Below are 10,985 nucleotides of genomic sequence, written 5' to 3'. Positions count from 1 at the left end.
CCATTCTTTGTGCTAAGCTAAGCTAACCGTCGACTGGCTGTAGCTTCATATTTAAATGACAGACGTCAATGCAACGAAGTGTATCAGGTATTCCCCAAAACATTGAACCACTCTTTTAACTGGAACACACAGTTTCTCTGAAGGTGTGTTACAAGTATGTCTCAAACTGACCCTGACAACTTGTCCTTTTTCTTCTTCAGGCCAGTTTTTTGCATTAAGAATCAATATTAACAGTGCCTCTGTTAATGTAAACTTCTTAAAACAATTGGTATGTACATCACAGTATGATTTAACAGTATTTCCTATTGTATATGCATGCTATGTACTGACTTTCTAACCCTTTTAACAGTTGTCTGGACTTCATGTAGCCTCCAAGTGTAACACAATGCCAGCGTAAGTCTATACATGTTGACCATGGGAAGTTAGTGAACAGTTCACCTGAATACTGAAAGTGAAAGTGTTTCTGTGGTCATAAATGACACGTGTGAACAATTCTTTGTTTCCAGGTCAGTGTGCCGAGACATTTCAATGCGCTACCAGGTAAATCGTACTGCAGATAAACGTTTGGTACTGACTAAAGTCCTTCTCAGCTGTTATTAATCATGCTTCATGAATGTCCTTCTTTGTCCAGCGTACTCATCTGGAATGCCACGGGACACAACAGAGGTAGAGATGTTTCCTTCTGGTGTCTATCATGTACACATTATCTTATCTGCATCTTATTCCTGTGCCCGTTAAGAAAGAGGAACTAGATCATAATGTATTTAATGATCAATACCAGTATCTGAAGGTGGATTTTTTTTGCTGCTGGTGTCTAGGTTGTACAGCTGCATGGTGATACTGGAGATGTCTGGACCCGTCAATACATGCTCCCTGAAACAACTTCTGCAACAAGTCATTGACAGCGACAGTAAAATAACAACTGAATGGCCACTCACACGCATGGGTTAGTCTGTGTTTTCAAGCTCTGTTATATTTAAACATATATTTTCTAAATGTGTTATTGATGGTTCTCTGTGTATCCTCAGTGGTGTGTGGTCCTCCCAGTTTGACTGTCAGTACTCTGTTGACATCCCACCTGACCTGGGTTGCCAGTGACCTGCTGACGTCTAATTTGTGCCAACCTGACCCCACTCTGCTTAAATGGTAAATGAATAAAACGTTCCTTTGGTGGTGGCTTTTTGGAAGTTTATAGTCATGCATTTTGGGCACAAGAGAAACAATGTCTCATTCTGGGAAATTCAGGAACTCACGTATGGACTGAGGGAAATGTAAATCACTAAACAAAGTAGCTGCTAGTGTGCGTTCGACAAATGATGGGTGTTACCTTACACTGTAAGCAGCATATCTGAGGTGGGATCTTCTTTAACAGAGTCCATACTGGATTCACAACAGATACAATGAACACAACCAATGACCACAGACACATTGACTGACTGTACAACAGCATGAGAAAGGATACGTTTTATTGTTATCTGATAAATGTAACTATTCTATATCAATATGACACGCTTCTTTGTTCTTTGAGCATCTCTAATATTGAAGGCAATGGCCTTGTACATGGAGTATTTCACTTCATACAATGTTTTTCAATGTGTTCTTTTTTTAGTGAGGCGAATGAGACCCTTGCAGTACTTCTGAATGACAGCTGCCTCCCGGAGCCTCCCACAACTAAACAAAGCACAACAAAGCCTTCCAATCTGACCAACAGTAACATCACAACAACTCCTGAAGCCTTAACACCATCTGTGACCAACACCACTGAACAAACTGAAAGGACGACTGAAAGTTCTGCAACAGTTCAAAAGAAAAATGCATCACAAGCAACAGCTCAGCCTAACATGACCGCTCCACTCGCCACAATTAACAGCACACAGTCCTCAACAGCACAGCCTGGACTCCAAACCAGCTCGCAAAACATGACTGTCTCTGACAATAGAACAGTACAAAACACAACTTTATCTAATAACACAATGTTGACACCCATTGAAAATACAAAATTGCAAAATAACACTACAGACTTCAACATAACTACAGTTACACCTTCAATCAATCACACTACAGAGTTCAACATAACTACACTTACACCTTCAATCAATCACACTACAGACTTCAACATGACTACAGTTACACCTTCAATCAATCACACTACAGAGTTCAACATAACTACACTTACACCTTCAATCAATCACACTACAGACTTCAACATGACTACAGTTACACCTTCAATCAATCACACTACAGAGTTCAACATGACTACAGTTACACCTTCAATCAATCACACTACAGAGTTCAACATGACTACAGTTACACCTTCAATCAATCACACTACAGAGTTCAACATGACTACAGTTACACCTTCAATCAATCACACTACAGAGTTCAACATGACTACAGTTACACCTTCAATCAATCACACTACAGAGTTCAACATGACTACAGTTACACCTTCAATCAATCACACTACAAAGTTCAACATGACTACAGTTACACCTTCAATCAACCACACTACAGAGTTCAACATGACTACAGTTACACCTTCAATCAATCACACTACAGAGTTCAACATGACTACACTTACACTTTCAATCAATCACACTACAGAGTTCAACATGACTACAGTTACACCTTCAATCAATCACACTGCAGAGTTCAACATGACTACAGTTACACCTTCAATCAATCACACTACAGAGTTCAACATGACTACAGTTACACCTTCAATCAATCACACTACAGACTTCAACATGACTACAGTTACACCTTCAATCAACCACACTACAGAGTTCAACATGACTACAGTTACACCTTCAATCAATCACACTACAGAGTTCAACATGACTACAGTTACACCTTCAATCAATCACACTACAGACTTCAACATGACTACAGTTACACCTTCAATCAACCACACTACAGAGTTCAACATGACTACAGTTACACCTTCAATCAATCACACTACAGAGTTCAACATGACTACACTTACACCTTCAATCAATCACACTACAGAGTTCAACATGACTACAGTTACACCTTCAATCAATCACACTACAGAGTTCAACATGACTACACTTACACCTTCAATCAATCACACTACAGAGTTCAACATGACTACAGTTACACCTTCAATCAATCACACTACAGAGTTCAACATGACTACAGTTACACCTTCAATCAACCACACTACAGAGTTCAACATGACTACAGTTACACCTTCAATCAATCACACTACAGAGTTCAACATGACTACAGTTACACCTTCAATCAATCACACTACAGAGTTCAACATGACTACACTTACACCTTCAATCAATCACACTACAGAGTTCAACATGACTACAGTTACACCTTCAATCAATCACACTACAGAGTTCAACATGACTACAGTTACACCTTCAATCAATCACACTACAGAGTTCAACATGACTACAGTTACACCTTCAATCAATCACACTACAGAGTTCAACATGACTACAGTTACACCTTCAATCAATCACACTACAGAGTTCAACATGACTACAGTTACACCTTCAATCAATCACACTACAGAGTTCAACATGACTACAGTTACACCTTCAATCAATCACACTACAGAGTTCAACATGACTACAGTTACACCTTCAATCAATCACACTACAGAGTTCAACATGACTACACTTACACCTTCAATCAATCACACTACAGAGTTCAACATGACTACACTTACACCTTCAATCAATCACACTACAGACTTCAACATAACTACACTTACACCTTCAATCAATCACACTACAGACTTCAACATAACTACAGTTACACCTTCAATCAACCACACTACAGAGTTCAACATGACTACAGTTACACCTTCTCCAAATGACACAACAGAGTTCAACATGACTACAGTTACACCTTCTCCAAATGACACAACAGCACACAATGCCACTACAGGCAGCACAGTTACACCTACCAATCACACAACAGCATCTCCTAATAACACAACAGTTGAGAATATAACCACTACTACTGTAACTCAAAACAAAACAGCCACAGACAATCAAACCACTGCGCCCATGAAGGAAACACAACAGAACACAACTGCTCCATCTAAAAACATGACAACGTCTACAACTGCAAGACTTAATACTGCAACGACATCCACCAAAAACTCAACCGTGGACAATGCGACGTCTGTTGTTGACAATGTCACCAAACCAACCGTTGCTCCACTGAACAACCAGACTGGAAATCACACCACAGCGACAATGACCAACAACATCACAACAGCCAACACAAATGACAACTTAACCACAGCTGCTTCTGCTGTCAGTACCACCATCAATCTCAATCAAACCGCTGGAATCAGCTTAAATCTAAGCTCAACTGCAAGCAGTTTTACCACAGACTTCCTCCTGACGACCAACACAGCTGGAGTCAATTTGACAACTACAGGCACTTCCGTTGAAGCTACAACTTCAAACACAACAACAACAACAATAACTACGCATGGTCCAGTTCTGGATGAGGTTAACACCACTACTTCAAAGGTTCCCTTGGCTTCTACAACAACAACTGTCCAAACCAGCACGCTTACGAACACAGCCTCAACCAAACCTGGTATGTACAGCTGAGAATTGACAGTTTTGGTTGGAGCCTCTAATTCAACTTTTCAATATGGTGGATGAAATTGGCTGGAAAAGCTTGCTTTTAAAAAAAATCTTTTTATATTTGAAATGACTTGTGAAGTAGATAAACTCCCTAGTCCATTAGAAAAGGCGTCATAAGATGTTTTTTATTGCTATATTTCCTTAATCCGCTTGAATACAATGCTTCTCTGTGCAGCAGAATAGGAGGACTTTTTGATCAAAGTCTCAACTTGTAAACGTCATCCTTTGCTACATTGATCTAATTTATAATATAATGTCCACTATACATGAATAATTGATTCGTATGACTTGCCAAGGTACAGAAACTGCATTCACAACCACCTTAGAGACAACTACAAGCCAAGAGGCCCAGGAGAACCAAGCAGACCAGCTGCTGAATCAAACACGGGATGCGTCTTCGCTCAACTCCTCTCAGGTGAAGCTACTGATGTATTGAAGTTGTAGACCTCTTTTTTTGTTGCATAAAACAACGATTTTGTGCTATTCTTTGAAGTAAACTTTATCATTTAATTGATGTTGCAGGTGACAGAGGTGGTGGAAGACTTAGAGAATCTTCTGGATGGACCCATCTCTAAGGAACTGGGACAAAAGACTGTCAACATAATAAGCAACCTGATGGAAAGCAACTCAGTGGCCCTGTCTGCATCTGCTAACAGGTACAACTCACACAACCCTCACCCACATGGACACACATGTATTCCCATACATTTGATTTTTCTGGAATGTTTTGTCTTCTGTCCCGTATACAGGTTGGTTCGTCTGGTAGATAATCTGGGTCTTAATCTGCTTGTCGCTGGCGACAGAGAGATCCTCTCTTCGGGTTCGCTGGTTCTGGCAGTGAGGGAAGTCGATGGGACCAACTTTCCAGTAACATCCGTTGACATTTTCAACACTGATAATGTCCAGGTAGATTTAAATATTTAAATTTAGCCATCTGAAGCACAATTGGTCTCATGCAAAAACTGTCACGAACAGATCTGACACATGCAAGTGACTTAAGGGAATTTGTGTCATTTATTGATTATCTTGTATTTGGAATTTTAGAACATTGATTATGCTAATGATTAAATCTCATGACCGTGCATCCACCTATTCATTATGTTGAAACGAGCAATTTATGACAAGTATGATAGATTCTTGCATGAGCCTGTCAACTACTGTGACAGGAAGTGACCTGAAACAGATGATGAGACAACAGGAAGTGCCGAACGTTCCCATTAACCGTTTGTTGACTTTCTTGTGTCCAGCTCCGTGCCCTCAGTAGATCCCGGTCCAAGAGGTCCGGGTCTGCTCTGGGGTCTGTATCCTTGCCCTCCTCCCTCACCAATGGGCTCAGTGTTGAGCAGCAGAAGGAGGCCAACAGGGTCCAGTTCGCCTTCTACACCAAACCTGTCCTCTTCCAGGTACTTTCGCATCATCACATTGTCTCATTGTCATCTCTTACAAATGTATTGGTGCATTCACTGATTCATAAGCAGCATTTTTAACTCGTCTCACTTAAGTCCAACATTTGTTTTTAATCTTAAACCAGGTTTAGTTCAACAGAAAAGGAAATAGCTGAGACATGTTTGTCTTTTTTGTTGTTACAGGACGCAGCATTAGATAAGGAAACCCTTGTCAGTCCAGTCCTGGCAGCCAGTGTGGCCAATCTGTCAATAAGCAACCTGACGGAGAACATTCAGTTTACCATCCGAAACATCAACCCCGTAAATGTGAGTGTGCACACGCATACAAATCATTCCTCATGATCCCATTTATCCAGAAAGGAATCTCACCCCACTCACGAAACTCCGAAACTGTATTTTCTGTATAAGTCTGCATGTGGAGGAGGACGGGCTGGATGGAGGCAAACACAGGACTTCCACCCAGGACACTACTTTTGTGTTTGTCTCATGTGAAACAAAAAAGTTCATGTTGACTTTAAGCCAAATCCTTTAGCTAAATAGTTGTGTTGCCTAAACATAACTCAGTAGCTCCGTTGTGTTATTGTTGTTTTGTTTCAATTCACAATGTTAACCATGTGTTCAAAACTGTAGAAAATAGGTTTACCTTGAAACGTATTTAATGATGCTGAATGATGATGAGGGAAGTAAACAAAATGACTTGCAAATGATCTAAAAACAAACTAAATGAAATTAAATAAATGGTTAAAGAATATGTGTTGACAGATCACTCAAAGTTCCTCTGTGATGCTTTTCTTCTTCCAATTTGTTCGCAGGAAAACTACACAGCCTCCTGTGCATTCTGGCACTTGACTCAGAACGGTGAGTGTTGTCCACGCTGAATCGAGTGGGTGGAGACGGTTACATTTCCACAGGAATTATAATATATATTAATATTTGTTGTGTGTCTCTGGTTCAGGCGGTGTAGGACACTGGAGCTCCGCCGGCTGCTTTGTTGTCAACGCCTCACCGGAAGAAACAACCTGCAGCTGCAACCATCTCACGTCCTTTGCAATTCTGCTGGTTTGTGTGCATATTTGTGTGATATATCGACAATAACAGTATCAATACAGTTCTTCAAATCACACTTACAACACTCTTTGTGGCTGTTGTACAATGTGCACTGATGTTATATTTTTTTGTGTGTGTCCTGAATACAGGATTTGTCCAGAGAAGTACTACTTGACCCTCAGCAGGCGCAAATTCTTACTTTCATCACCTACATCGGCTGTGGAATCTCTGCCATTTTCCTGGCTTTCACCTTACTGACATATCTCTTATTTGAGTAAGAATCTATGTTTTTACCAAGACTACTTTAATCTGAGCCTTACGTCAAAGCTAAACTATAACTCTTTCTGTTCAGTAAACTGCTGCGGGATATTCCTGCCAAGATCCTGGTTCAGCTCTGCCTGTCCCTCCTCCTCCTCAACCTGGTCTTCCTGCTGGACGGCTGGCTGGCGCTCTACCCGGCGATCGGGCTCTGCATCAGCACCGCCTTCTTCCTGCATTACTTCCTGCTGACGTCGTTCACCTGGGCGGGGCTTGAGGCCCTGCACATGTACCTGAGCATCGTCCGGGTGTTCACCCCCTACCTCAGCAGATACATGCTGAAGTTCTCCCTGTTGGGCTGGGGTGGGTAACACTCGGCTCCTAAACCTCACAATGGTTAAAAATGTTACTGATATGGTTATGTTGATTAACGTCCTGATCTTTGCAGGCATTCCTCTTCTTGTGGTGATCGTTGTAATAGCAGTGGACAAAGACAACTATGGTCTGGTCACATACGGAAAATACACAGATGGCACTTCAAATGACTTGTAAGTTATGCCTAAATCTTAACATCAGATTTGTCTTTCTTCTGTTGTTGTTTGATTGTTGTTTGTTTTAGTTTTGAACTATGCTAGATCTGTTCAGTGGTATTGTTTTGTTTTGGTCTATGGGTAGAGCAGCGGTTAGGCATCTTATTCATAAATGCAGTAATAAAAGGGAACTTTTAACTGGGAATGAAACAGTCTCAATGTAATACTGATGCCTCTATATGACCGACGTAAGCAAACGACACTATCAGCGAAAAGACTGGCTATGTCTACATAGTTATTCTTAATTCTTGCCATCAGTCTCACCGGTATCAGTTTCTGCAAAATCGAAAGAATCAAGCAGGTTCACCAGAAACCCCTTCAGCTCAGACTCCAGCAGAGACCGGCCCACGGCAGACCGATCCAGATCCAGCAGGTACCTCCTCGGAGCAGAGCTTCGCCTCGTTGATCCGCCGCTACCCGCTGGAAGCCAACACAGCGGCTGGAGGCCCAGGCTGTGCTGCTGAGCCGGCTGGAGGGAGAACCAGAGCAAGCACTGAGCGGGGCAGACTGTCAGACCCCGTAGTGCACTAAAACAAGATGGTTTCTACATGGACTCTGGTTCTAGAAAGCTGTAGCACTGTCATCTTTAGGGACCACGAAAACACAAACAACCACCTAGAAGATAGCAAGCAGTTATTTTTGGTTGAATGTATTTTTGACTTTTCTGTGTCTCTCTCTGTCCCCCTGCAGCTGTTGGCTGCGTAATGACATCGCCTTCTACGTGGGCGTGGTGGCCTACTTCCTGCTGATCTTTTCTCTGTGCCTGCTGGTCTTCATCGTCGTTATGATCCAGCTGTCCCGGATCAAAAAGCAGAACCCCCAGAACCAGCCTCCCAACAGGGGAGTGATGACAGATCTGCGCAGCATCGCCGGCCTCATCATTCTGCTGGGCCTCACCTGGGGCTTCGCCCTGTTCGCCTGGGGACCCCTCTACATACCCTTCGTTTACCTCTTCACGATATTCAACTCTCTGCAGGGTGAGGCTCGTATGAATGTGCCGGGTTCTACTCCACAATGTAAAAAACAAGTGGTTTTAGGCAAACCATAAAATGCAAATGTTTCCTTTGTCCTACAGGGTTCCTTGTCTTTATCTTCCACTGTGCCGTGAAGGAGAGTGTCCGCAGGGAGTGGAGAACGTATCTCTGCTGCGGGAAACTGCGGTTGCCTGAGAACTCAGGTGGGTGCCTAACCGTGTTCTCATACCGCCGTGTAGTTCAAATGGACGGATGAGGGCAGGGGTTTTAAAAAGTGTGAGGTGGGACAGACATGAGACGAGACATACTGCGTTCTGATTGGCCCAAATTTGCATCATCTGAACACACAAACGCGACAAACTAGAGAAGAGAATGCAGAAAAGAAGTAGAAAAAGAGAAGGACATATGAATATTAACCTTTGCTGATACAAATCACACATATACACATTTTTCTGCAGAATGGAGTCGGACGACCCAGATCAACAACCGGTTCTCCGTCGTCACGGCGAGCACCTCAGTTCCCCACGTCACCTCCCGAAGCTCCTCCGTCATGAGCGAAGGCACCAGCGGCAGCGGTATGTTCACGGGGCCGCAGTGTGCCGCCTCTGATCTGCATCTTACAACTTTATGCCGAAAAACACTCATGACATTGTGACGGTCTCTCCGCAGACTCCGTGTTTATGGACAGCGGGATATCCGACGGCTCCAACAGCGACGCGGTCCTCAACGAGATTCACAGGCGGAACCTGGCGCTGTGAGGCGAGGCCTGACGGCCGCGTCACGTGATCACGATGAGAGGCCAGAGGTCAGCGACCTCCTGCGGCTCCAGTACACTAATCTCAGAGAAATGCTACTCAGTGTTACACAAGGTGTAATGAAGGACGGAAGAAGTGAGACTGAAGGATCATTAGAATGCAACTTGATGCATTTTCTGTATGAACAGTAGAATGTGTGAACACAGAAGTAATGTAAGGGACTTGTCAGCAATAGGAGATGTACAGTAGGTGTGTTTCTGACTGAAAAATGTAATATTTCACTGTTGCAGCTGTGACTCAGTGTGTGTGCAGACTGTAGTGCTTGTTTCAAAGCTTTACTGTACGGTTGTACTGTAAACATTTACAGTATAAGCGACAAAGCTTCTGGTATATTACAGATACAAAATTGCATCTACTCAGTAGTCCAGAGCAGACGCTGTCAACGCTGTGTAGATTGTTGTGAGGCTGTTTTGCCGTGGTTTTTTTTGTATGTTTCTTTTTCACAAAACATAAATGAAGATATTTCCAGTGTGTTTAAAACGCTCCACTGACCGTGACTTGTATATTTTCACTAAGTGAGCATTTTGCCAAAGTCCTCTGGGAAATGATTCTCTACCTTTTAGAAGAGACGATGGAATGAAGGTATCTCGATCTCACAGGAATCCATCTTCTTATGAGTATTTGAGGGGAGCGGTGGTTCTAGACCATTTCAAATGGGGGGGGGGTTACATGTTAGACTCGCACTCAGAGTTGTTAGATTGTTCATATATTAGAGATTATTTTCTTACATGTAAAAGACCTGAGGTGTGGTCATGCGTACTGCAGCATGATGAAGAGGACACATATTGTTTAATGTCCTCATGCAGGAGCGTGTGCATGCCCTGAGACAGGAGGTAATAAAACTCATACTCTACTCATTACCTGTCCACTTTGTCTTTTTTTATTTGTTTACATATTTTATCAAACCCACCAATCATGATCCCATAAGCGGACTCCCCTCTCGTCACTGCGCTCAGCTTGATACTGTACTTAATCATGACCCATAACTTCTCTTAATTTCATGAGAACAGCGTGACGTGAGGTGCTTTTCTTGTCCATGCGTTGCCAATTATAGCATATCAAATCTGTCCTTGTTTTAAAACAATGTTTTATGGATATATCTGTATTTTTTTTTCCTCCATACAATGTGCAAGTTAAGACTTAAACTTCAGTTCTGAAGCTTCAGGTTAGGCTCTCTGGCTGTCGCCATCTTGCTTTCTTTTTTTAACGGCCAAGAGTGACGAGAGAAGTCAGAGCTGAGTATAACCGAACG

The 10,985-nt window shown here is 42.4% G+C and overlaps 2 protein-coding genes across 3 annotated transcripts; both read left to right on the top strand.

The window, feature by feature from the left end:
- The first annotated feature begins 326 nt into the window (after positions 1-326).
- LOC137872105 (uncharacterized) lies at positions 327-2,751 on the top strand. Its single transcript, XM_068710340.1, has 7 exons — positions 327-393; positions 507-540; positions 632-666; positions 819-946; positions 1,029-1,146; positions 1,610-2,621; positions 2,740-2,751. Exons 1-7 carry the CDS (start codon positions 386-388, stop codon positions 2,749-2,751), a joined length of 1,347 nt encoding a protein of 448 aa, XP_068566441.1. The 5' UTR covers positions 327-385.
- A 907-nt stretch (positions 2,752-3,658) lies between these two features.
- Positions 3,659-10,590, top strand: adgrg2a (adhesion G protein-coupled receptor G2a). Of its 2 annotated transcripts, none has more exons than XM_068709533.1 (15): positions 3,659-4,593; positions 4,946-5,058; positions 5,166-5,299; positions 5,393-5,549; positions 5,891-6,046; positions 6,233-6,355; positions 6,862-6,907; positions 7,005-7,108; positions 7,246-7,370; positions 7,449-7,717; positions 7,803-7,902; positions 8,635-8,921; positions 9,020-9,121; positions 9,377-9,493; positions 9,588-10,590. In XM_068709533.1, exons 1-15 carry the CDS (start codon positions 3,693-3,695, stop codon positions 9,674-9,676), a joined length of 2,823 nt encoding a protein of 940 aa, XP_068565634.1. In that variant the 5' UTR covers positions 3,659-3,692; the 3' UTR covers positions 9,677-10,590. The 2 variants fall into 2 exon arrangements, with proteins under 2 accessions (XP_068565634.1, XP_068565633.1); XM_068709532.1 differs by having other exon boundaries at positions 4,940-5,058.
- Positions 10,591-10,985: the final 395 nt, after the last annotated feature.

This window comes from Cebidichthys violaceus, unplaced genomic scaffold, assembly GCF_023349555.1.
Source record: "Cebidichthys violaceus isolate CVI_PGR_0920_01 unplaced genomic scaffold, fCebVio1.0.p SCAF_15, whole genome shotgun sequence".
Lineage (NCBI taxonomy): Eukaryota > Metazoa > Chordata > Actinopteri > Perciformes > Stichaeidae > Cebidichthys > Cebidichthys violaceus.
This window is presented reverse-complemented; position numbering and strand designations above follow the sequence as displayed.

Bases quoted from the DNA above. Each gene is read 5' to 3' on its own strand.
- LOC137872105 (XM_068710340.1), top strand. The intron at 947-1,028 runs GTTAGTCTGTGT...GTGTATCCTCAG, and splicing joins ATGGCCACTCACACGCATGG to TGGTGTGTGGTCCTCCCAGT. The intron at 1,147-1,609 runs GTAAATGAATAA...TTCTTTTTTTAG, and splicing joins GACCCCACTCTGCTTAAATG to TGAGGCGAATGAGACCCTTG.
- adgrg2a (XM_068709532.1), top strand. From the start codon at position 3,693: ATGACTACACTTACACCTTCAATCAATCACACTACAGACTTCAACATA. The intron at 5,059-5,165 runs GTGAAGCTACTG...TTGATGTTGCAG, and splicing joins CTTCGCTCAACTCCTCTCAG to GTGACAGAGGTGGTGGAAGA. The intron at 7,109-7,245 runs GTTTGTGTGCAT...TCCTGAATACAG, and splicing joins CGTCCTTTGCAATTCTGCTG to GATTTGTCCAGAGAAGTACT.